This window comes from Centroberyx gerrardi, chromosome 15, assembly GCF_048128805.1.
Source record: "Centroberyx gerrardi isolate f3 chromosome 15, fCenGer3.hap1.cur.20231027, whole genome shotgun sequence".
NCBI lineage: Eukaryota > Metazoa > Chordata > Actinopteri > Beryciformes > Berycidae > Centroberyx > Centroberyx gerrardi.
This window is the reverse complement of record NC_136011.1, coordinates 29644127-29670873: the sequence shown is the minus strand read 5'-3', so window position 1 is coordinate 29670873 and position 26747 is coordinate 29644127. Positions and strand designations below refer to the sequence as shown.

Sequence of the window (26747 nt, the reverse complement as noted above, 5' to 3'; positions counted from 1 at the left end):
TCCACAAACTTTAAAGGGTCAGCAGGTCAGGCCTGCTAACTGCTGTCGCTCGGGGAAAGAAAGCGGCGTGACAAACCTCGCCTGAAACTACGACCGACCGGCCGCAGATTTCCAACTTTCCACGCGGACTGGAACGCAGCATCAGTCTCCTCAGCAGGGGGCCGATCAATAGAGTCCCGTCCTGTTCTGCTGCCCGTCGGCTGATAAAATAGTGAAAGTGGCCGGTGAATTTTTGGAATCCGTTAGCCGGATGTGGCCGGCAGAGAAAATCCAGTTTCCTGTCCTGGGAAGCAGATTCTGGTTTTGAATCCTAATTCCAGGAAGCCGATCTCGATTCCTCTTCCTGCCGCTCACTGATTGGCCAGCGCCGGCTCCTCCCCCTCCTCCTCCTCCATCGGTTGGCTGCCGAAGCCGCTGTCGACCGTGGCGTCTGATTGGACAGAGGGACCGAGGGAAAACACCGTCAGTGTGGCCGATGGTGTCTGAGTTGTGAGTGAGAGTGTGTGTGTGTGTGTGTGTGTGTGTGTGTGTGTGTGTGTGTGTGTGTGTGTTACCTGCGGTGTGTTTGTCGTCTCGCAGCTCGGTGTTCCTCAGCAGTCTGACTCCTTCTGTCAGACCGAGAGACTGAAGAGCTTCAACCAAACCTTCAACTGGACCCCCACCCAGCTGCACACACACACACACACACACACACACACACACACACAGAGAGAGAGAAACAAAATTAATACATTAACTCATTGAGGTTCTGTTAATATTCATGTTACCATGCAGCTTTTCAACAGCCAGTAACTGATTAAATTAGAATCTGTCTGTTCATCTTCTTAAATAAAATAAACTGCATGCAAACTTTAATACAGTTTTATCACCCAGCTGAGTCTCCATGATGGAGGAACATGTAGAACTGTGTGTTAGTTAATAAAGTGTAAATCTGTAGAACTGTGTGTTAGTTAATAAAGTGTAAATCTGTAGAACTGTGTGTTAGTTAATAAAGTGTAAATCTGTAGAACTGTGTGTTAGTTAATAAAGTGTAAATCTGTAGAACTGTGTGTTAGTTAATAAAGTGTAAATCTGTAGAACTGTGTGTTAGTTAATAAAGTGTAAATCTGTATGAAGCAGCTAGAAGCAGAGAGCAGCTGAGTCAGCTTGTTGTGGTGTGGCTGTAGATCCATTCAGTAACGTTCTCAGTAAAAGTGAATAGTGTGATAAGGTGGATTTGGTTACTGTGACACAGTAAACTGTCTTGTCTTTAGCCCTAGTCTCTACTCCAAAACACTCTGAGTTGTAGCTTGAGAAGAGTCAGCTCAGTTAACCTGAACAAACTGTTAGCTAGCTAACTAGCCGGCAAACACACCGATGTTAATGTGAACACGCTAACGCTAGCTGCTACTAGATACGTTAGCTAGTGTGCTAATCAGATGTGTTAACAACAAGACAGTGATGTTAGCTGACCAGATACTATGGTTAGCTAGCTAACAAGCTGACATTATCTAAACACTAAATCAATCAGATGGATCAGTGATGAAATGATCAGTTCAGTCAGAAACAGACAGAAATGAAGTGAAGGTTAGGTTGGTGGTTCTGTATGGAACCATGCTGACTCAATCAGAGTAAAGAACGTGTGCTTCTTAAAAGTTCTTTTAATTCTGCTGGTTTGGAGCCTTTCGTATGTTCTCAGATGGTTCTTCTGCACCATAAAGGGTTCTGCTGTGGTACAAAGCTAAAGAATTCAGATCCTTGTTGTTAATTGGTGGCTGAGGTGTGTCAGTGTGACGTCTCAGGTTCAAATCCGGCCCAGGACTTTGTCACACGTCCTCCCTCTCTCTCCCGGTCTTTCCTCTCTCTCTCTACTGTGAGCCGTCTAATAAAAGCCGACCAGCCGAGCCCAGAGTGGGAGTCACCTGGTAGTTGTGCAGCAGGTGCTGGCAGGGCGTGGGACTGTCCTGGTACAGGTGCGTCAGCGTCATCATGCCCAGCTTCTCTGCCAGTTTCCTCCAGGGAAAGTCTCCCACGCTCAGCACCTCCACCAGCCGGGCCAGCGTGTCCTCGTCTAGCCCCGCCCCCGAGCCCGGCCCCGCCCCCTCCGCCTCTGCACAGACACACGGGTGATTGATTGATTGATTGATTGGGTCCAAAAAGGTATTTTCATGGTCACTTTCTTTAGTTGACATCATGCATGAATAGCTGCTTTTCACCTGCGTTAACATGCAGAACATATCTGGACTGTGTCTAGATCTGATTACAGTTAAATGTAATTAACAGAGGTGTGACCAAGTCCACTCTGCTCCAGTATCAAGTCTTGAGGCACAAGTCTCAAGTCAAGTCCCAAGTCTAAATGTAGATTTCCAAGTCAAGTCCATGTCATTAATGTCAAGTCTCAAGTCTAAATGTAGAACAGCAAGTCAAGTAAGAACAAATCAAGAGTCCAGTATCAATTTAATATCTTAAAGAAAACTAAATATCTAGGACTTTTCAATGCAATATGGTTTTAATAGGATAAAAACTTGGTAAGAGCATCATGAGTTTGATTTCTATAATCAGTTTCAACTTCAATAAATTCAATCATTCCATACAAATTCAGAAAACAGAATTTAAATTCAGTCGTCCGCTGGAACAAATCTCATCACTTTCAATCTAAGTCATTTACACAAACACAAGATCTCAAGTCAAGACTTTAGAAACCTTTTCAAGTCATCAAAGTACAAGTCAGAGTCGAGTCCCAAGTCACCAGAACCCAAGTCAAGTCAAGTCTCAAGTCTTCTCTTCATGCATCAAGTCAAGTCTCAAGTAATTAAAACTGGGACTCGAGTCCAAGTCATGTGACTCGAGTCTCCACCTCTGGTAATTTAATTAAAATGCGTCTCCAGTATTCTCACTAAAGCAGACGAACCTTCACTCCTGCTCGGTTTGATCTTCTTGCTGCTCGGACGAGTCGACTTGGGACTCTGTCTGGAATCCAACAGGTTCCTCACCTGAGGGAAGGAGAGGAGACGAGGAGAGGAGACGAGGAGAGGAGGAGACGAAAACAGAAAAGGAGAGCAGAGGAAAAAGTAAAGAGACAAGAAAGTGAAAATCCAAACAGAGAAAAGAGAAGAGCAAACATTATTTTTCCAGGATATTTTCAAGAAAGCAGAATATAAAGATGGAAGTTTCAAATGACATTTAAGAGAAAAATGAATTCTTCATTTAAGTAACTCTAAAAACTTTAAGTGGTAACAAAAATACATTTTAAAAAGTTATTACGATTAGTTTTGTACAGAAGAGGATTAGGGCCACGTGAAAAATGTATTTGAGTTCTGAGTTTAAAGTCAGAATTCTGAGAAAAAAGTCAAAACTCAAAATTCCGACTTTTTTCTCACAATTTTGACCTTTTTTTTCAGAATTCTGACTTTAAACTCAGAACTCAAATACATTTTTCACATATGGCCCTAATCCTCTTCCGTAGTTTTTCTCTACAGGACGTGAAGATTTGAACCTTCAATATCTCAAAAGATGGAACTTCATGAATCCAAACTCACTAAATAAGTTCTGAATATAAATTTACTATCTTCCACTTCACTTTGATTATTTCAACATTTTATCTACATTGCATTAAACATTATATCCCATAAATTCCACTACACTTTTATGTGTTTTCATATATCTGAATGATTTTCCGCCGTACCTTCTGGCATTTGGCTAGGTCCAGCGGCGTGTGTCCGGACGCCGGTCTCTTGCGAGGGTTGATTGGCTGCGAGGCTTTGACCTGCTCTCTGATTGGCTCGTTCTCTTCCTGTTCTTCGTCTGAGGAAGAGGAGCTGAAGAAGAGCGGCTCGTCGTTCTCCACGTTCTTATCGGCTCCTGAGAGGAAAACAGCTTCCGTTTAATCACTGAACTAAACACAGAACATCGTGAAGAACTTTATTCTGATCCTGAGACCGAGGAGAGGACAGCTGAATCAGATGGGACTTTAAATCTTTACTGCTCGTCTTTATTCTTGTTTTTTTTTAAATGAAGTTTCCTTATGTGTGAAATACTCAATATGTAAATGAAGTTTAGATTGATTGATTAACTTCTTTTCGTCTCTGACCTGCAGCGATCAGCATGGAGCAGAGGGTTGGCGAGCCCAGACCGGCCGCCAGGTGGAGCGCCGTGTTTCCTCCAAACGTGCACATGTTCACATCCGCCTTCAGCTGCACACACACACACACACACACACACACCAGGCAACAAGGAAGTTAACATTACACACACTGACTGTTTGCGTGTGTATTGCTGTGTGTGTGTGTGTGTGTGTGTGTGTCATACCTCAGTAATGAGGAAGCAGGCCACCTTGAACAGGTTGTCCCTGACAGCCAGGTGGAGGGCGGAGCTTCCACTCTTCTGCTCAGGTGCGTTGATTTTAGCTCCGCCCTCCACCAGCAGACGAAGACAACGCTCACCCCCCCTCCTCACCGCCAGGTGGAGCGGATGAAGACCTGAGAGAGAGAGAGAGAGAGAGACAGAAGAATGACACGTAAATATGTTTTCTAGCTTTAACTGCACATATCTATTGAGTCTGAGCAGTCTGAAAATACATTTTAATACATAATATAATGAAATGTATTTTGCTTTTCTGTTCTATATATACTTGATATATATATATATCAACAAACTGCCATATGGCGTGACTCACCATGGTAGTCTGCGGTGTTGACCAGGTGGGCGTGGCGTTCCCCCAGGTGAGCCAGCAGGGGGCGCAGCGCCGCGTCGTCTCCGGCCAGCGCCGCCAGGTGCAGCGGGCTGCGGCCATCTTGGTCCAGCAGGCTGGGATCCGCCCCCGCCCGCAACAACACCTCCACCACCTTCACCTGTCGGGTGATCACCGCCAGGTGGAGGGGAGTCTGGAGAGAGGGAGGGAGGGAGGGAGGGAGGGGGAGAAGGAAGGATGGAGGAGAGGAGAGAGGTTTGTTATTGAGAAGCTAGCATAAGTTTTTCATGAAGAGACGTTCAGTGTAACTTGGAGGTCTGCAGTCTGTTAGCTAGCTGTGCTTAGTGAAGGAGTTAGTTAAGAGTTAGATGGTGACTAAGTAATGTATCTGTCTGTGTGTCTTAAGGTGGTTGGTTGTGTTGAGGTTAGGATTTGGTTAGGAGTGTGTTAGTGGTCTGAAGTGTTGGCTGTCTGTACCAAGGAGTTAGCTTGGTTAGCTAAGGCAGTTGGTTATGGTGAGGTGAGTTAGTTACCTGTGTTACTGTGTTGAGGTGAGTTAGTTACCTGTGTTATAGTGTTGAGGTGAGTTAGTTACCTGTGTTACTGTGTTGAGGTGAGTTAGTTACCTGTGTTACTGTGTTGAGGTGAGTTAGTTACCTGTGTTACTGTGTTGAGGTGAGTTAGTTAGGAGTTAGTTACCTGTGTTACTGTGTTGAGGTGAGTTAGTTACCTGTGTTACTGTGTTGAGGTGAGTTAGTTACCTGTGTTACTGTGTTGAGGTGAGTTAGTTAGGAGTTAGTTACCTGTGTTACTGTGTTGAGGTGAGTTAGTTACCTGTGTTACTGTGTTGAGGTGAGTTAGTTACCTGTGTTACTGTGTTGAGGTGAGTTAGTTACCTGTGTTACTGTGTTGAGGTGAGTTATTTACCTGTGTTACTGTGTTGAGGTGAGTTAGTTATCTGTGTTACTGTGTTGAGGTGAGTTATTTACCTGTGTTACTGTGTTGAGGTGAGTTAGTTATCTGTGTTACTGTGTTGAGGTGAGTTAGTTACCTGTGTTACTGTGTTGAGGTGAGTTAGTTACCTGTGTTACTGTGTTGAGGTGAGTTATTTACCTGTGTTACTGTGTTGAGGTGAGTTAGTTACCTGTGTTACTGTGTTGAGGTGAGTTAGTTACCTGTGTTACTGTGTTGAGGTGAGTTAGTTACCTGTGTTACTGTGTTGAGGTGAGTTAGTTACCTGTGTTACTGTGTTGAGGTGAGTTATTTACCTGTGTTACTGTGTTGAGGTGAGTTAGTTACCTGTGTTACTGTGTTGAGGTGAGTTAGTTACCTGTGTTACTGTGTTGAGGTGAGTTATTTACCTGTGTTACTGTGTTGAGGTGAGTTAGTTACCTGTGTTACTGTGTTGAGGTGAGTTAGTTACCTGTGTTACTGTGTTGAGGTGAGTTATTTACCTGTGTTACTGTGTTGAGGTGAGTTATTTACCTGTGTTACTGTGTTGAGGTGAGTTAGTTACCTGTGTTACTGTGTTGAGGTGAGTTAGTTACCTGTGTTACTGTGTTGAGGTGAGTTAGTTACCTGTGTTACTGTGTTGAGGTGAGTTAGTTACCTGTGTTACTGTGTTGAGGTGAGTTATTTACCTGTCGGAGGTGGTTGGCTGTGTTGAGGACTCTGTGTTGTTGGCTGCTGAGCAGAGTGTGGATCAGCTGCTGGATCACTCCAGTCTGCTGGTGGATGATGGCCAGGTGCAAAGGACTGTGGGAAGGCAAAGGAGGAAACATCAAACCACGCGGTAAGCTAACCTCTGCTGACAAACTGTCAACATACAGAAAACTACAGTATTACCACCAAAACCAATGTAGAAAATCACTATTGCACCAAAAATCTACTATCTTCTTAATTCCTAAGTTCAAAGCTGTTATCCTAACTTTTAGATTTTTTGATAAATGATATTGATCCGGTGGTTGGGGTGGAGCAGGTCAGAGGGAAACCAAACACAGAGACAGAGAGAGAACAGCAGATTACAACTGCAATGGCATGCTGTTAACCAGTAGATGTCAGTCCAGCCTGTAAAGTCATCTGTGTTTGGTTGTGTCTTGCTGAAGGGTATTATGGGATATATGACCACACAGCCGTCTGAACTGGAGGCGGCCTGGCTGACCGGTCGACCGTCACGCCGCCTCGCCGTTCTTTTGTTGTTGTTCTCACTCTCGAGAAAGAAAGCTAATGAATGAGTTAGTAAAACCCACGTGTCTCCGTTGTCGTCCTGGACCCCACACAGGTGTCTCTGGATGGCCAGAAGGACCCGGACGTCTCCAGTGCTGCAGTACTGCAGCAGAGCGCCGGCCGTCTGCCGGGCGCTCTGCGAGGCTCGGCTGTGCAGAGCGGCAGCTGGAACACAACCGGAGAGGAGGGATTATTCATCTGAACACACCGGGGCTTCAGGAACTACGTTAGATTAGGTTAGATGAAACATGAATGACCCTGTGGGGAGGCTGGGTCACTGCAGCAGCAGATAACAGGATACAACAAAGAAAAATGACAATATGAATAAGAACATGGCAGATGGGGTGTCGAACAGAACGCAACTGACAACTACAACGCCAGAAAGTAGAAAGTGGAAATATATGAGTGAAAAGTATAAAAACATATGAATTGCAGCATGTATACAGGGCACCCAAAATAACATTAGTAGATAGAATATATATTCTGCGTTCACATCACTATCACATCGCGATAGGCGGGACATGTGGCAAAGATAGCACGTGATTGGCTGCTGATGGGTGTTCAGTCACATCAACTTTTCCACACTGACAGGCAACAGTGAGGAAACAGCGGCTCTGTTTCTTTGGTCCGAAAAAATGAACAGACTTGAAACTACCCATCGTACAATTTTCAATTTTCAGTGTTTCTGTTCATATTGTTACACAGTTCATGTCTGAAACATATTTTACTGTGAAGGTTTTTAATCCTTACTGCTGTATCTTACCTATCTGGAACAGCTGCTGTTGTACCGGTGAACCTGTCTGTCCTCCTGTCTGTCCTCCTGTCTGTCCTCCTGTCTGTCCTCCTGTCTGTCCTCCTGTCTGTCCTCCTGTCTGTCCTCCTGTCTGTTGCTGGGTGACCCCTGTCTGAGGGGCGGAGCCTGACATCTGAGCTCCTCCCCCTCCATAGCCAGTGAAGCTTCCGGCGTAGAAACCTCCTCCTCCTCCTCCTGCTCCTCCTGCTCCTCCTGCTCCTCCTCCTGTTCCGTTCATCTGCTGGTTGAACTGGAATCCTGCAGAGGGAAACAGAGTCTGCTGTCAGCTCCCAGTTCTCCCAGTGTGAGCAGACTGATAATCATCTTGTATTTCCAAAACACGATTTTAGAAGAAGAAAAAAATCAGTATCTCTAAGATCTGTTGGATCCAGTCTGTAGAAGCGTCTCTTTAGGTGTCAGTGTTTTCAAATGAATGATAATATTACTTTTCTCATTTTGGAATGAAACTTATTTAATTTTTCCGAATACTGTAGCTGCAGTCCTCGCTCCTGATTGGCTGAGTCACAGTGGAAGCTGCTGTAAAATACCTGATAAACACACACCGCTGACCATATAACACTTCATTTAAAGGGATTATTTTTTAAAACTGTCTTATATATACATATCTATACCTCCACAGCTGTAGTAATAGTAAGAATACATAACTGAACTGTCTCAAAGCACTTGGATGGGATTTTGAAAGCAGTGGTTTCACACCCCATTGACTTGCACTAGCATTGCTAACACATGCTAACGAGCTGGTGCTGATTTCTCAGAGACAAAAACTTTGATGTAAAAATGTTTTGAATGTTATAACTGCTTGATGGAAAATTGAATTATTGATTAAAAAATGAATGATTTCTTGGAAGATTTGTGTTACTGCCGTTTCCTCACCTCCTCCTCCTCCTCCGAACCCTCCGGCTGCTCCTCCTCTTCCTCCTCCTCCTCCTCCTCCTCTCCATGGGTCGTAGTGGGGGAGGGGCTTCTGCTTTTTCCTCTGCACCTCCTCTTTATCTGAAGGAGAGAGAGAAGGAGAGGATCGTGAGGAGAGAGAGAGAGAGAGAGATGGTGGAAGGAGAAGGAAAAGGAGAACAACAGGAGAGATGATGAGGAGAGACGAGGAGGAGAAGAAGAGTGGGAGATGAAGATGAAGCGAGGAGAAAGGAGGAGAGGAGGAGAGGAGAGGAAAGAGCAGGAGAGGAAAGAGGAGAGGAAAGTAGGACAGAAGAGGAGAGGAGGAAGGAGGAGAGGAAAGGAGGACAGAGGAGGAGGAGAGAAGGAAGGAGGATAGGAGAGGAGAGAAAGAGGCAGAACGTGGGAAATGAAATATTGAAAAGCGAAAGATGAGAAAAGAAGAAGTGGGACAGACGAAGCCTGTTGAGACCAAAACATGTTTTCTTTTCTTCCCCTCAAACTTTTTTTTTGTTATCTCGTTTTCCATTTTTCGTGATTCTGCTGTTTAACGAACATCTGCTGAGTAGGTAGACTGAAACCGGGCGCCTGCTAACGTTTCCACAGAGGAAAACCCCAAAACCCTGACCTTTGACCCCAAAACCCAAACTCCAGCATCCTGCCTCGCTCTTCATGTACAGCTGCAGTGGAGACGGGCTCTTACTGCTTTCATTCCCTTACTACTGGTTGTCTGTAATGTTGTTTATCTAGGAATTGAAGCTTAAAATGTAAATGTAAAACAGTATTGTGTTTCCCAGTGTTCTCAGAATTTCCCAGTATTTCTGGGTATTTCTTAGTGTTTCCCAGTGTTTCTCTGTGTTTCCCAGAGTTCCCAGTGTTCCCAGAGTTCCCAGTGGCTGACCTTGGACCTGCGGTACGTAGGTGAACTGTTTGGGGTCGCTGCAGTCTCCGGCCTTCTTCCTCTTCAGCTGCAGGAAGACGGTGACCGGCCGCTCGATCTCTGTGCTGTGGTACGGAGGAGTTTTAAACACGATGGCATACTGCAGAGAGAGGAGGAGAAGAAGAATGATGTACTATGAATGTAGTACTGCTGCTACTGCTACTGCTAAGATTTCTTCTTAAAATGTTCTATTTTAAGAAGAAATCTAAGAAATATACAAAGTGCTGACTCATATTCAGATGATCCAATCTCTTTTTGATAACACTCTCTGCTCTTTCAACATCTGCCAGAGAGCCCATGAGCAAGGCACTGAACCCTTGACTGTGTGTGTGTGTGTGTGTGTGTGTGTGTGTGTCAGCCTCCCTCCCCCAGTCTGTTGTTCTGACTCAGCCTGGCTGCTGAAACAGAGTTAATATCAGATGTGTGTTGCTGCTGAATGTGAGAATTCCCCCGCTGCTCAGATGAAAGCCGAGCTGCTGAGGCTGCACAGCGTTTATCTTTTCCTTGATGTAAATGAAACACAATGACTCATTCATATAAACACACACACACACACACACACACACACACACACAGTACCTGTTTGTGGACGTCGGTGGGTGAAAAGTCTCCAAAAGCCTCCCAGCCTCCGTCCTCGTCTTCCTCGTAAAAACGGATCTCAATATCATCTGGAACGTGCAGCAGAAAGGCATGATGGGATATATCTGATGGGACTTTTCTCCACTGATAATAAACTGTTCTTGTGTAGCACGTTTCAAACACTTTAACAGGCAATACAACAAAGATCAATACAAGCCAATGCAAATAACAAGAACGACAACAGAATAAAACTGAATGAACAGCAGGCGGCGCCGACTCTGAATCCCTGCTTTTATCATAATAATAAAATAAACTTTATTCACAGAGCTCTTTATCAAACAGACGTTACCAAGTGCTTCACAAACAGGCCACAAAGAAATTAAACAGCAAAAAAAGAAAATGAAGACATAAAATAAAAACAAATCAAATAAGAATTTGGTTGTACTTGTACAATAACAATAAAAGGAAATCTTGAATCCTGAAATCTTGAATCTTACTACTAATAAAACAAAATAAAATACTAAAGTTCAGCATAAAACGTACAAATCATATCATGAAAAGGTCTTTTTGTACAAATGAGTCTTAACAAGCTTTTCAGAAGCTTCTTTTAAAACTGTAGGAAGACTAAAGAGGTAAAAACAGAAAGTATATAAGAGTCTGTCTGGATTTCGTCGCTCACCTTTCTGGACTTTGTCACACAGCAGGAAGATCTCGTCTCCTCCGAGCACCGAGCCGCAGGTCTTGTCCATCCGAGAGATCTTCAGGTTGGAGGCGTTGGGCGACTCTGCAGGTCAAACAGAAAGTTGAGTGATTGACGCAAATAACTCAGTCCTCTAACAAGAGAACCGTTAATCCAACCGACTACAGGAAACCGCCCCGAAACACAAGGGATTATGGGTAGAAGGAGACGGAAAGCCTAGCAGAACAAAATGAAGTCTGGACTGATGCTCATATTCAGCTGTTTCTTTCATGTGTTCTGAACTGGTGTGAACACCACAGAAGAAGAGACAGACGAGTCCATCATGTCAGATACAGTGACAGGAGGTGAGTCAGGTTCGTTTTGCCTCCTGCAGTCACACTGCAGACAGATCGTTCTTTAATGTTCTACAGCAGAACCATAATGATAAATATGTTTTAACACAAACCTACCAGCTGCCAGACTGTTCCCTGTACAATCGGAAACTTAATTTTTCCAAACAATTCCTCTTGATAATTCTTGTTTACGGAAGGGGATTAGGGACAAATGTGAAAAATGTATTTGACTTCTGAGATTAAAGTCAGAATTCTGAGAATAAAATCAGAATCTCAGGGTTTGACTTTGATCTGAAAATTCTGACTTTAATCTCAAAATTTAGACTATTCCCTGAAATTCTGACTTTAATCTCAAAATTCTGACTTTCTTCTCTCAAATTCTGACTTTAATCTCAGAATTTAGACTATTCCCTGAAATTCTGACTTTAATCTCAAAATTCTATTCTCCGAAATTCTGACTTAAATCTCAAAATTCTGACTTTCTTCTCTCAAATTGTGACTTTAATCTCAAAATTTAGACTATTCTCTGAAATTCTGACTTTAATCTCAAAATTCTGACTTTCTTCTCTCAAATTCTGACTTTAATCTCAAAATTTAGACTATTCTCTGAAATTCTGACTTAAATCTCAAAATTCCGACTATAATCTCTGAGAATCTGACTTTATTCTCAGAATTCTGACTTTATTGTCACAATTCTGACTTTAATCTCAGAGCTCCTGCAGAGTCCCAGCAGGCGGGCGGTGACCCGTGTGGTGACCCGTGTGGTGACCCGTGTGGTGACCCGTGTGGTGACCCGTGTGGTGAACCATGTGACCCGGACTCACTGCTGTCGTAGATCGGGTTTGAGACGACGGGCTTCAGCGCTCTGGTGAAGCCTCCGTTGCTGTCCTGCAGGAAGGCCGTGAACTTTAACCTCACGATGTTCAGGTCCATCACCTTCCCCAGCTCCTTCGCCTCCTTCAGGATGGAGTTCTCCTCTGCGTCTGAGAGAGAGGGAGAGAGAGAGAGAGGGAGAGAGAGAGGAAGAAAGAGAGAGGGAGAGAGAGAGAGAGAACGTTGTTAGCTGTGATCTTTTCCATGTGATTCTAAAAGGAGAGAGGTCAGAGTTCAAACTAGATTCTTTTCACTGGAAACATTAGAAACGACAAAATAAAGTGCAGAAACAAAGTAAAGTCAGATTCCTCTTCTCACTGTGAATGGATCCACAGTTTGTCAGTTTCTGTTGATCCAGTTTCTGTTGCTGATGGAGAGACACAATCTGTTCTGTGATGGATGGATTTAAAATGGACTGAAGGGAAAAGTCAAACGTCTGCAGTTCTTATGAGCAGCCAGACATAATGAAGTCTTTTTAACAGACTGTCGGAGCGTCTTGGTTCTCTCTCTTTTCCAAAAGGATTTCCAGAGGAACCTTTTTATCCAAAGTGCATCCAGCTGAGGAACATCCAGCCTCTGACCTGATTCTTTGAAGATATTTTTAGATATTTTTAAAAGCCCCTGGGTTTTTTTATTCACTTAATTTGTTACATCACTGTAACCGACTCAACCAGTGGTTTTCAGCCACATAACGTCCTAAAGACAATCACATACGAAAATGTCAAATTCACATGTGGCTTTGTGACACATATTATAGCTTCACATGTGAAAATTTCAGTTCAAATTTCAGCCGAAAAAGCAAAAGCCAAAGCAGTTTTATTATTCCAGTATTTAGCATTGTGATAAATCACCTCTTCACTAGATGTTTCAGTTGGATCTCTGCTCCAATGAGCTAGTTTACTCCTTTATATTTTGAAACTGTGACTTTATTACTTGTGTCCATTACAGGCCACCGTAAGCTGTGGCAGAGATCTGTCAGTGTTGTTGTAATTCCTACTGGCTGCCAGCAGAGGGAGATTAAAGTCACAGATGACTTACTGCCACTTTAAATCAACTGAAGCATCATTTTCCTCCTCCTGACCAGGCGACGTTCAGAAAAACATCACAGTGACTTTAAAGAGCCATGAAGAGTCATGCAGAGCGTGATCTGCTTCCACGTGTTCACATATTTCTGAATGGAACAGGAAGTTAGGGCGGGAAGCGTCAGTAGGAGGGGCTTATTTGAATATTAATGAGATATGGATGAAGTGGTTGTGGAGGAATATTCTCCGCCTCCGTCGCTCCGTCTGGGAAAAGAGTTTCAGGTGAAGCGGCCAAAAAACAAAACACTCCTTCGTCCATGTTGCAGCTGAACTGAGCTGCATGCTGGGAAAAAAACAGCGGGGAGTTGAAGGAATAACTCCAACGGTCAACTTTGCTCGAGTCCCAAGTCTTGAGGCACAAGTCTCAAGTCAAGTCTCAAGTCAAGTCTCAAGTCTAAATGTAGAACAGCAAGTCAAGTCAGAACAAATCAAGAGTCCAGTATCAATTTAATATCTTAAAGAAAACTAAATATCTAGGACTTTTCAATGCAATATGGTTTTAATAGGATAAAAACTTGGTAAGAGCATCATGAGTTTGATTTCTATAATCAGTTTCAACTTCAATAAATTCAATCATTCCATACAAATTCAGAAAACAGAATTTAAATTCAGTCGTCCGCTGGAACAAATCTCATCACTTTCAATCTAAGTCATTTACACAAACACAAGATCTCAAGTCAAGACTTTAGAAACCTTTTCAAGTCATCAAAGTACAAGTCAGAGTCAAGTCCCAAGTCACCAGAACCCAAGTCAAGTCAAGTCTCAAGTCTTCTCTTCATGCATCAAGTCAAGTCTCAAGCAATTAAAAGTCTGACTCGAGTCCATGTCATGTGACTCGAGTCTCCACCTCCGGTTATCACTATTTCATTAGATGAAATGTTTGTCTCCGCCCCCGAGTGCAGGATGAACAGAAATGTGCTGTTTACCGGAAAGAGACACTCTGTTCATTTTGATATAAAATGTTTGATATAAAACATTTTTTGAGGTGTTTTTTTGTCCTGTACAGGTGAACAGGTGAACAGTCAGTCCAGCAACATCGACAAAAAGGTAAAAACAAGTTATTTTTCATCTAAATCGTCATGATGGTACCTGTGAAGTGGTAGTGCAGCCCTTTCTGCCGCCGCCGCTCGTCTCTCAGCCTCTTGCTCAGAACCTCCACCACGCCCTTCTTGGTCACATGGAGGATCCCCAGGTTACTGAAGCTGCAGGAAGTGACATCACCAGTCAGCATTATGGAGCTTTGCTATCCGTTTGTTATCCTAACCACGAATGATCATGTGATGCAATGATGGAATTTATTTCTTCACATCTCACTCTGAGAAACACACATCCATGTACCTTTCATATCTTGATTTTTTCCTCATTTGATATATATTGCGTACTGTATATCTCTATATTTTCACTTATTTTAATACTATATTCTATATCTTCTATATTCTTCTATATCTATCTATATTCTGAATATATCCTTGTCTTTATATTCTTTTTTTCTTCTCTTGTTTTTTTGCTGTATCCTGTTCTCTGCTGCTGCAACGATCCAAATTTCATTAAAGTTAAAGTTTCTTATTTTAATTTAATACGCAACCACAGTTCAGCAGAGGGGTCAGAGGTCAGAGGTCAGAGGTCAGAAGCCTTGCTCGACGACACTTTACAAGGAACCAATTGTTCATTTTTGAATCAGGTTTGTCATGTTTTTAAATGTCATGCTTCAATCAGATTTGTCATATTTTTCCTCTGCAGTCGCTCCTGTTCTCTCGGTTGCAAAACATCCGATCTTCTCAAACTGCATTTTGGGAAGTTTTGTTTATGGAATGAAGTCAGCATCATGACCGCAGTTCCTCTTTGGAGTTTCACGTTGCTCAATAGAGAAAGAGAAATAATGATGAAAAAAAAAAACTTTCCACCTTTTCTCCCTGCTCTTCTGTCTCTTTCCCTTCGCTTTCCCTTCATCATGATCGTTCCAGGCTCACAGGAATATTTGATCCATCTACTGTCAGGCTGCTGTGACCTCTGACCTTTGACTATGTTGGTGATCTAGGAACTGAAGTTTATTCTGCTGTTGCCCTCAGTGGAGTCTCCCTGGATAAGTGAGTCAGCTAAATGACTAATATCTAAATGTAAAAAAGTCAGACATGATCAAATTTTCCAGCTGCGATCTGATTGGATACTGACGAGGCGGTGAGGTCGTTGGGGCCGACGTCCAGCGTGCACGTGCCGTTCTCCGTGCACTGCCTCCCCACCAGGCTGTGGGCGTGCACGCGGGGTGGGTCCATGTGGGTCACCAACTGGACCTCCACCCGGGCGTGACCCACGTAGTTATTAACCTGGGGGGGGGGGGGGGGGGGAGAGAGAGGGGGGGGGGGGAGAGAGACAGGGAGAGTGAGACAACATGAAAAACTTCTCATGTTTTTAGCAAATTTAATTTAATATAACATATACTGTATATATTTAACAATAAATGCCCCAAAAATTGCAAAATGTTTATTTTCTTGTATTTTTATATCAAAATGTCTTTTTCCTTCCTGGACAACAGTGAGTCTTTAACGATGACCTCATTCAGTTCACGGACGGAGCTGCAGCAGCTAACTCACTGTGGTCGTGACTTCATTTGACCTTATTCACACGGCGGCCATTTTGAATACTCAAAAAACATATTAGCAAAACATATTAGAAACAAATGGACCTCAAGAATCCAGAGGGATTAGTTCATATTTTAATATATGCGGCCCATTATCTCTAGCTACCAGAGGCTAACCTATGGCTAGCTAGTAGCTTACTAACTAGTAAGCTAGCTAGCTTCCCTGATAAATTGAAGCAGTTGTGGTTGTCTTCTTATCATTTTGGGGCGAACTGTTTGCCCCCCCCCCCCCCCCCCACAGGGTCTGAATGGAGACCGGTTTCAGACAGCAGTTACTGTGACTCACCTTTACAGTTGGGTAGGTTCTCCGGTTCTTCTCACTGGAGGCTCCTGGGAGCCCGCCGTGGGACGGACCCTCACACTCATAACGGAAACGAAACCCCCTCTGGACACACACACACACATACAGTTTTATGAATTTGCATTTGATAGCTATTAGTTTAAAACTGTAGAATTATGTATTATTTTCTGATGTTATGCAGCTGTCGCTGCCTCCTACAGTCTGTACATGTGATCTGTGACTGTCTGTATTGTCTGAAATGTTTCAGCTCTTCAGCACCTGATTAGTTTCCTCTAAAGCACTTTGAAACTTTGTTTTGGAAAGTGCTTTACACATAAAATTATACTCATTCTTACTCTTATTATTTGAATTATTATAACATAACCCACAGTCTTAACCTTAAAATGACCCTACTACTAATACTACTGCTACTACTACTACTACTGCTATTACTGATACTACTACTACTATTACTGATACTACTACTATTACTATTACTATTACAACTGCTGCTATTACTGCTGTTACCACTACTCCTGGTACTGCTACTACTACTACTAATAATAATAATAATAATAAGAAAAAGAATAAGAATTAATAATAAGAATAATTAATTTATGTAGCACTTTTCAAAACATAAGTTACAATGATATTAACAAATTGGCAATAAAAAGAAACAGCAAAAAATCCATCATAATGACGCATAAACTAAACTTAAATTTAATTTAATTTAATTTAATTTAAAAATGACCGTATCAATATGACAGCCATCCAACTGGCCTCACTTTAGAGGACTTGTCTCATTTTCTAATGCTTGTCAGAGCGAGCGGCTCTCAGGGACAGATATCAACACACGAACACACACCAACACAGTGTGAATCCCCTCCACTCGTCTGTTTACTAGTTACTGTAACAGCCACTTCCTTAATCCAGGGTTTTCCCAGCAGTCATAGTGCGGGACTGACTTGACGGTTCTGCAGGGCAGGGAGACCGGCTGCGTCTACCTGGAGAACGTTAGGGAATTTCTACCGCTCCTTCCCTACTCAACTGCTAAAGGTCATCTGATTACAGAGAGCCGCTGGGACAAAGCACACAGTGTCTGGAGTGACTGTCTGTCGGTATGTAAATCAAACAGTTTTGCTATGAAGAGAAAGAAGAACCCGGCTTATGCAACGAGTGGATGTACAGACTGAGCAGTTAGTTAAATAATCAAAGACTATTTTCATTACATCCTCTTCTCTCTTTGGTTAAAACAATTCTCCCTGGTTCTTATTTCTACCTAGTAACTACTATTATATTTGTTCCACCTGTTGTCAGGGTGCTGTGACCTCTGACCCTTGACCGCCTTACTATTGGTTGCTTGTAATGCTGGTGATCTAGGAACTGAAGCTTATTCTGACCTAAGTGTCAGCTCAGAGAATAAAGTGTAAATGTAAATTAGTTTGTAGAATTATTACAAACTTGATTGTACAAGGATGTAATCGTCAGGCTTACCTGTTTGGGCTCCTCAATGATTTGAATATAAGGACCATGAGCTGAAACAGAAATATATCTGCAGTTAATGACCTGGCCAGTCACTTAATTAACTCTTTTTCATTCGTTTCAATTCATTTCACTCTTATAGTAGTTTCAGTTGATGTCAAGAGACATTCAACTGGGTAGAAAACAAACGTTTTTGATGGTTTCGAAAGTTCACCAGCAGCTTTCACTATTTCACCAGACAAATATGATTTACATTTTTTTTAGAATAGTTCCCAGGTGCTGTCCCTGTGAGTAAGGTCTAGAAATTGTAGCTCCAGGTTCTCAGGTACTAGCAGGTACTGTCCATTTACAGAGGTGGTGGAAAGTCTAGGTCTCAGTTTCCAGTTACTTAGAAGAGGTTCAAGAAAGTCCGGGTCTAGGTTCCCAAGTACTCGCAGGTACTGTTCCTTTGAGGAAGTTCTAGAACTTGTAGTTCTACGTTTCCAGGTACTGGTGGGAGATGCTACAAAATCTAGATCTAGATTCCAGAAGGTTTCAGAAAGTCTAGATCTAGGTTTGCGGGTACTAGCAGGTGCTGTCTGTTTAAGAAGGTTCTTGAAAGTCTAGCTCTAGGGCTCCAGGTACCGTCCCTTTGAGCAAGTTCTACAAATTGTAGGTCTAGGTTCCCAGGTACTTACAGGTACTGTTGATTTGAGAAAGGCTCTAGAAAATCTAGGTTCTCAGGTACCAGCAGGAGGTTCTAGAGAGTTTAAGTCTCTGTCCCCAAGTACAAGCAGGTACTGGTCCTTAAAGGAGGTTCTAGAAAGTCTTGAAGTCTTGAGGGGGGAACCAAACCCGAGGTCCGGATCTTCTGTTTCTTACTATTTCTTACTCTCTACTTCTTACTCAGCGCTTTAATACTTTTACTGTTACTGTGAACATGTGACTTCTTACCTGTCTCAGGTATGTAGGGTTCTGTCTTTATGTCCGTTGGAGGGATGTAGTCGTACGTCAAATTCATAAACAGCTGGGAAGAAGGAAAGGTATTTTAGATAGAACGCAACATCTGTCATTTTGTGGACGTTGGCGGCCATGTTGGAGGTCTTCAGCTCTGAACAGCTGACTGTGTTTCTGTCGTCTCAACAGAATTGAACAGACGGTTAATTTCTGTCTGTTTCTGACTGAACTGATCATTTCATCACTGATCCATCTGATTGATTTAGTGTTTAGATAATGTCAGCTTGTTAGCTAGCTAACCATAGTATCTGGTCAGCTAACATCACCGTCTTGTTGTTAACACATCTGATTAGCACACTAGCTAACGTAGCTAGTAGCGGCTAGCGTTAGCATGTTCACATTAACATCAGCGTGTTTGCCGGCTAGTTAGCTAGCTAACAGTTTGTTCAGGTTAACTGAGCTGACTCTTCTCAAGCTACAACTCAGAGTGTTTTGGAGTAGAGACTAGGGCTAAAGACAAGACAGTTTACTGTGTCACAGTAACCAAATCCACCTTATCACACTATTCACTTTTACTGAGAACGTTACTGAATGGATCTACAGCCACACCACAACAAGCTGACTCAGCTGCTCTCTGCTTCTAGCTGCTTCATACAGATTTACACTTTATTAACTAACACACAGTTCTACAGATTTACACTTTATTAACTAACACACAGTTCTACAGATTTACACTTTATTAACTAACACACAGTTCTACATGTTCCTCCATCATGAGACTCAGCTGCTGCAGCAGGTTGGACAGGAAACTGTAAAGCCTCTTCATGGCAACATATATAAAATGTTAAATGTTCTAATATAAAGCGACTCACCTCATTGTCATAGACGCTCATGTTGTACTGAGCTTCACTGATCCTGGAGGAGAAACACAAGAAACAACAGTGAGTCCTGCAAACCTTATGAAGACACACGCACACACACACACACACACACACACACACACACACACATACAGGAAGTAGCAGTCTGCAGTCAGCATCATGTCTGACCTGACTCACTTTAAATCCCTTCTGAACACCAAGCTGAAACTCCAGAGAGACGGAGAGGAAGAAACAACAGAACAAAACAAAACAGAAGAGAACAAAACAAAACGACAGAAAAACAGACTGCAGAACAACACACACACACACACACACACACACACACACACACACAGTAGTTTCGTTTTCACATAACTGACCTGCAGGATCAACGAGAGGCTGCAATTCAATGCTGTTTCTCTCTCTCTCTCTCTCCTTTTTTTTCTCTCTCTGTCCTTCTGTTTGCTACCTCTCTCTCTTCCTCTCTCTCGCTGTAGTTTTACCCCTCCTTCTCTTTCTCCCCCTTCTCTCTCCTTCTCTCTTCTGTTTCTACCTCTCTGTCTCTGTCTGTCTCTCTCTCTCTGTCGTTCTACCCCTCCCTCTCTCTCTCTCTCTCTCTAACTGCAGTCACTTCCAGGAAGTGGATCAGAGAGTAAAAACACCAGCGGAGGAAAACCCCCAGAATTCCAGCTCAGCTCAGCGCGGCGCGGCGCGGCGTGTGACATCACACGCTGCGTTACATCTCTGTGTTCAACACTCTGAACACACACGGTTCCCCTCAGCACCCTGACAGGGTTCTTCAGACCTGAACTAGCATTACAGTTCTATATAGCACCAGAAAATGGTTCTTTAGGTTTGTACTATGGCAGAACCCTTAATGGTGCTGTAAAGATTTAATAAATGATAATAATAATAAACTTTATCTATATTGCACTTATCTACAAACTGAGTTTACAACATGCTTTGAAAAAACTGAAACAGAAACGGAAGCAAATGATATTAAAAAAAAGATAAAAACAAATAAGAAAGAAAGACAAATTAATATATAAAATCAAATAAAGTATAAAAATCAATCTTAAGAAGAGATTTGAAAAGATGACGCTTTCAGGTTCTCTGTAGCACCAAGCGACCGTTCTACACAGAAGCTTAACCAAAAAAGGAGAACCCTCCTCTTTCTGTGTACACTCTTAACAAAAACGGTTCTACCTAGAACCAGAAAATGGTTTTAGGTTTGTACCGCAGCAGAACGCTTTATGGTCCTGTGAAGAACCCTTTCAGAAATGTTCTGAACCAGCAGAATGAAAATAACCTTTTAAGAATTATTCTGATTTACCTCCTTTTTTTTGTATTTTTTAACCAATCAACCGGTTCTTTTGTCATAGTGGTTCCATATAGAACTAGAACCCTAACCAGAGAACCCTGGAGGAACCCTTGCACTTTTAAAAACCGAGTAAGAAATCACTTTCATCTTTTAAATCATCTCTTAAAATCTACTTTTATAAACTTTTATTAATGTTAGTAAGTTATTTTTTATATTTCTTGCTTTTATATTTCTTTACTTTCTGTCATCGTTTTTACTGTCGATTTTGCTGGTTTTTGTTCTTTTTATTTCTTTGTAAAACGCTTTGTTACTGTGTTTTGAAAAGTGCCATTATATAACAATTATTATTATTACTAACTTGTTGTTACTATAAAGCATTGCACAAACAAATAAACAAAAACAAGACTTAAAAACCAGTAAAAACAGCTGACATCTCAAAACAGCGTCAGAAGGATCAGACCAGTAAACATAATAAATATAATATCCAACAGGAGAATAAAACATGTGAAATGAATCTATAAAGCTCCTCCGCCTCGCTCCGTCCTTCTGCTGTCAGTCCTTTACAGATAATACTGATAATAATAAATACTGTGTATTCATACAGCGAGAAACTGCTGTAAATAAGACAAACACATCAGCTGGAATCAACAGAAACACAGAAACACTCAGCAGCATGAAGTAAGACGATAAAATTCACCTCACACTGCATCTTCAGATAAATCCAGTCAGAGTGGAGTTTGTTTAGTCTCTCTCTCTCTCTCTCTCTCTCTCTCTCTCTCTCTCTCTCTCTCTCTCTCTCTCTCTCTCTCTCTCTCTCTCTGTCTTTCTAGGTGGTTTTCTGTGTTGAATCCACTTCCTCTGACTCTCGGCTGTAAAACAAAAGCTCAGGAAAGTCCGCCTCAGGCGAACAATGTCACACAATTTGAATCAAACTCCTGATCTGAATCGTCGCCTCTCCTGCTGTAACAGCGACCTCCTGTCTCAGCTCAGACGGGACGGGACGGCCCCTCCCGCCCCCCCCACCCCCCCCCCTCCCGCCCCGCCCCCCCCTCCTGCCCCCCTGCCCCCGCACCCGCCCTCCTGTCCCCCCCTCCTGTCTCCTGATCAATAAATGTACCTGTCCAGCGCTCTGTTTCCCACCAGACATGCAAGAAAAAAACCCGAGGGGGAAGTTTGCCCTCGGGGTTTCTGTCTTTAAATCACCGACCTCCGACCTTACCTGCCGGCTGGGGGCTTTTTCTGCTTCTTTGAAACAGCTGATGTAATGTTTCTAAATGTTTCTAAATGTTTCTAAATGTTTCCTAATGTTTCCTAATGTTTCCTAATGTTTCCTAATGTTTCCTAATGTTTCTTAATGCCGGCCTCTTCCTGTCCCTAAGGTCCCTAAAATCAACTGCAGGTTTAATCTGTTACTGCAGGACAGAGGGGGAAAGTAACTAAGTACATTTACTCAAGTACTGTACTTGTAGTTTTTCCATTCTTCAGACTTTCTACTTCTCCTCCTCTACATTTATCTGCCGGCTGCAGTTACTAGTTACTTTGCATAATAAGCTGTTACATGAAAACATACGATAAGCTCATAAAATATGTTGCATTGTTAGAGTTTAAACTCCAACAGTATCATTAACATACATTAAAACATTAAAATACTTCTGACAGGTTCATGCTTCAATAATTTAACTCTCTGACAGAATGACGACTTTTACTTTTCATACTTCAGTTCATTTTACTGCTGATACTTCTAGACTTTTACTGAAGGAAACTTTTAGCAGCAGTAGTGGAGGAAACTGCAGCAGTGGAGGAAAAAGTCCTCAAATATTTTACTGAAGTAAAGTATTTGAGGACTTTTTCCTCCACTGCTGCAGGACGCTTTCTGATCAAACTGATTCAGAAACAACAGAGTAAAACAGTCCAGTTTTACCTAAAAGAACCAAAACACTGAGGCAGCCAATCACAAACACCGATTCCTGTATATTCATTGAACTCGGAAAATAAACTGCTTCTGTTTCTCAGAACCAAAAAATTCAAATTTAATATCAAGGAAGCCAAAATAGATTGACATCAGGCCGCAGAGCCGTGTTTGATGAGACTTAGTCTCAGGAAGCCGAACGTCTACTGAGGGAAATTAAACTATTCATGTGATATTTCCCTCTAACTCTCCATCTGTCTGGTCCTCTCTCTCTCTCTCTCTCTCTCTCTCTCTCTCTCTCTCTCTCTCTCTCTCTCTCTCTCTAACCCAACAGTGATCCAGCCTCTATCAGTTCATAAATCTTCTCCTCTGTCTGTTCTGAACAGCCGGTGTCTGGTCACTCTTTCCTGCCACACAGGAAGTGATGCGTTTTACGTTTCCGGTTTGTTTGGAATCAACAGAAGAAGAAGAAGAACTGGGTAGTTAGCATGAGCAGTGATAGCCACCATGGCTGAACAGACAGAAAAAAGAGAAACGCAAACTGCAGCAACAGGAAATCCAAGCTCCGCCCACACTGTTTGATTGACAGGTGATCTGTGGGAAGAGCAGTGCAGGATAAAAACTGGATAAAAAAAACAAACGAGGAACTCAAGGATTACCACTTTAAACTGTTCCTGTGGACCCCTGGAACCCTCTCAGGGACCCCTGCAGGTCCCAGGACCCCAGTTTGGGAATCAAACCCGACCACGAAAACCGAGTTGTACTCTCTCTCTCTCTCTCTCTCCAGTGTGGAGTGAAGCTCGCTCGCCCAGCAGCTCTCTGAACTGTTTCACTATAGAAAATGCTGCAGCCAAAAGCTCCATTTTATCACAGAGAGTGAGACTGAAGAAGAAAAGTAACATTTTGGGTAACTACACCTTTAATATTACTTTTTAAAATCTTTTCCTTGAAAATGAGCAACAATACACCTGTGTGTGTGTGACTTTTCCCACTCAGTAGAACCAGACTTTCTCCAGTGCGTCACTCCCGTTGGTTTTGTGGTCGGGAATGTTTCCCATCATCGTCTCTTTAATCCCTTCAGGTTCAGTTTGTGTGTGAAGTTTCTCTGTCTGAGCAGAGGAGAGCAGTGAAGCATCGCCCCGCTTACTTCCAACCTGCATGGGCTTGATGTTCCTGGTTTCTGGCATCATGACGGTGGATTGTGTTGAAACTAACCGGAGTTCTCCTCTAAGCTCTCTCCTCCTCTTCCTCAGCACCCGCTGTCTCAGCTCTGTGAAGCTGCTGCAGCTTCAGCTGGAACATAACAACCACACTGGATGTTTAAAGCGTTCAACAGCCAGCAGGTTCTGATCAGTTTGTCCAGGTGAACAATGACCTTTGACCTCTGGTGGCAGCGAGAGTCTCAGTCCTCCAACAAGAGAACTGCAACTCCAACTACAGGAAACCAGCCCGAAACACAAGGGATTATGGGTAGAAGGAGACGGAAAGCCTAGCAGAACAACATGAAGTCTGGACTGATGCTCATATTCAGCTGTTTCTTCATGTGTTCTGAACTGGTATGAACACCACAGAAGAAGAGACAGACAAGTCCATCAAGTCAGATAAAGTGACAGGAGGTCTAGTCTCTGACCTGCAGGATGACAGGTTCAAACTCTGTCCAATCAACAAGCTGCTGTGAGTCATGTGACTTTTGTTTACAAGCCCTGGTTGGCTTGTGATTGGTCAGTTTGAAGCTAAACGAACCAAATACAGAAACACAACAAAGTCGACTTTTCCTGTCTGGTTCAGACCAAAGAAAACAAACTGCAGCAAATGTGTGAAATTGTGAATTTAAATCAGATAATTGAGCATGATCCCAAAACCCTCCAACACATAAACAATAGTGACGGGACGATATATATCTCTAAATTCAATAAATCTCAATACAAAACATGTCAGTCCGTCAGGAACATGAATGGTGATATCAGCTCCATGTTATTCTGCTGTCAGGAACATGAATGGTGATATCAGCTCCATGTTATTCTGCTGTCAGGAACATGAATGGTGATATCAGCTCCATGTTATTCTGCTGTAGTAATCACTAATGAGACTCTTGACCATCACAGTTTCACAAGCTCTCCATCCAAATTATATTATTGTCACTTTGTAATGACATTTTTAAATTGTTGTTTACATTCTAGCAGCCAATGGCATCGCTGGAAAGATTTGAGTCTCAGAAATAAACAGAATTGCACAGTCAGACTTTGTTGTCCCTGAACTTTTATTGATCACATCGTATCCTGGTTGGATTGATCCTGAACTCAGATCACGTATCGAATCACATCGTATCGTATATGATTAACAATATTAGATGGATATTAATATTTACTTCATTTATGATCCATAACAGCTTCAATAAGCAGCAGAGATAAAAACAGGGAAAGATGTGAATCAGAACTGAAATCCCCAAAACCTCCTGCCTGTCAAACCTTACAGGAGAAAACTCTGATGTCACTCTGTCATCTAACAGCTGCCTCACTCCTGCAGGCGGGGAGCGGCTCAATATGTGGCTCCAGGCCCTCTGACAGGCCGCACGCAGGCCGCCGACGGACGCACCCACCAAAACCAAACACAGACTCTCCCTTTAATAAACAGAGGAGACGTACCTCAGCGCTCCGGCCATGATGCATCAGGAGTGATGAAGATGATGAAGATGATGCAGACGATGAAGATGATGACGAAGAGCCAGGTTCAGCTCCCTGCAACAGGAGAAAGCTGCTGTTAGTCCTGCGGGGTTTTTCCTATGGATGTTCAGTTCATTCATGAGTGTGTGTGTGTGTGTGTGTGTGTGTGTGTGTGTGAGTGTGTGTGTGATGCAGAACAGCAACATGGGAATTTCCAGTGCCTTCATGATGATAATTCGGGGACAATCCTCGATTTCCCTCCGCTCGATCTGAATCAGCTTCTGCTGCGTTTCACTTCAGTTTCAACACAAACAAACACACTGATTCTACTACTTTCTGTATTATACACAACGGATTCTATTAGATTCTATTATATCATTAGAGTGCTGTTCTGCTCCAGGGACCGAACCTGCCAGCTGTCTGGTTCGGGACGTTCACAGTTTAAAACTTAAGCCCTCATTTGGTTTTACTGTTTGACTTTATTTCTTTTTTCCCTCATAATTTACTTTTTTTAGTTTTCTGATCCTTCTTTGTGTTTTTATTCTGATTTGCTGCTGTGTTCTGAACTTGTTTTGTGAAGCAGTTTGTATCACTGTTAAGAAAGGTGACATACAAATAAAGTGTATTATTATTATTATTATTATTATTATTATAATACAGGGGAGGAGACAAACTATTTCACTGCTAGATTCCACCAGTCTGTTCAGTCAGAATCAGACTGCTCAGCTTTGTTTCTGTCTTTTTGGTTTTTAAATTGTTGTTAAATTCAGTCCCAGATAGCAATAAAAACATCTTAAACGTCTTAAAATATTTCTTTCTGAAACCTGCAGATTCCCTGGAAGTGTACAGTAAAGTATCTTTTACTATTTCAGCAGCCAATTAGATATTTAGAATAGAACTGGACTCTAATGAAGGCTGTTAAACTGGCCGGTAGAAACATTTACCAACCAAATTCAAGATTTTATCATCATTTGACTGGTGGATGCTGACTTCCTACACGTTTGTGCCTCTGTGTAGAATAGAATAGAATAGAATAGAATAGAGTAGAGTAGAGCTAAGCTACCAGACACACAGTCTTCCTCAGAGTTCAGTCAGTAGTTTTCCTGCTGGTTGTGTAATCTCTGCTCTCTTCTCTCTGTCCTCAAACTGTTTCCTGATCAAACTTCACTTCATCATTTCATCATTTCATCATTTCATTTCATCTCAGATCTGTGCGTCACAAACTGGAGGTTTTTAATTCTGCATGAAGGGAAAATCCCCTCCAGCTGTTAACCTGCTGCCGCTGAAACCTTCAGTGTTTTGCAACATAAAAACAATAATTTAGTTATTTATTCTTCTTATTATTTATCTATCAGCTGCATCCTGTGAGGCTGAACAGGAGCCTCAGATCAGCTGTGAACTGCAGGAACAGAACAGAACAGATCAGAGACTTCAGTTTGTCCTGCAGCCTGATCGATATCATCGATAACTATTATGCAGATTAATTTTTACCTTGTTGAAGCGTGAAGTCCGGTCAGTGTGTGTGTGTGTGTTCCGCTGGGTTTGGTCGGTT

At 42.5% G+C, this 26747-nt stretch overlaps 1 protein-coding gene across 2 annotated transcripts in view; it reads right to left on the bottom strand.

Annotated features, from left to right (window-relative positions):
• Positions 1-229: 229 nt before the first annotated feature.
• nfkb2 (nuclear factor of kappa light polypeptide gene enhancer in B-cells 2 (p49/p100)) overlaps positions 230-26747 on the bottom strand; it is a 26556-nt gene continuing 38 nt past the window's right edge. The window contains exons 1-24 of one of the 2 annotated variants that reach the window (XM_078288602.1): positions 26687-26747; positions 25178-25271; positions 19315-19357; positions 18440-18512; positions 17519-17559; positions 16031-16129; positions 15279-15430; positions 14196-14308; positions 11976-12134; positions 10799-10903; positions 10120-10208; positions 9502-9640; positions 8583-8702; positions 7659-7946; positions 6919-7060; positions 6310-6424; positions 4655-4862; positions 4288-4457; positions 4070-4172; positions 3665-3840; positions 2891-2972; positions 1902-2089; positions 555-666; positions 230-430 (exon numbers count right to left, since the gene is read on the bottom strand). The exon at positions 26687-26747 is cut by the window's right edge and continues 38 nt beyond it. In XM_078288602.1, the coding sequence (XP_078144728.1) occupies positions 351-430; positions 555-666; positions 1902-2089; positions 2891-2972; positions 3665-3840; positions 4070-4172; positions 4288-4457; positions 4655-4862; positions 6310-6424; positions 6919-7060; positions 7659-7946; positions 8583-8702; positions 9502-9640; positions 10120-10208; positions 10799-10903; positions 11976-12134; positions 14196-14308; positions 15279-15430; positions 16031-16129; positions 17519-17559; positions 18440-18512; positions 19315-19357; positions 25178-25194 (2814 nt within the window). In that variant the 5' untranslated portion in view covers positions 25195-25271; positions 26687-26747 and the 3' untranslated portion in view covers positions 230-350. Of the gene's footprint in view, positions 431-554; positions 667-1901; positions 2090-2890; positions 2973-3664; positions 3841-4069; positions 4173-4287; positions 4458-4654; positions 4863-6309; positions 6425-6918; positions 7061-7658; positions 7949-8582; positions 8703-9501; positions 9641-10119; positions 10209-10798; positions 10904-11975; positions 12135-14195; positions 14309-15278; positions 15431-16030; positions 16130-17518; positions 17560-18439; positions 18513-19314; positions 19358-25177; positions 25272-26686 lie in introns of both variants that reach the window. The other variant, XM_078288603.1, reaches the window with a different exon arrangement.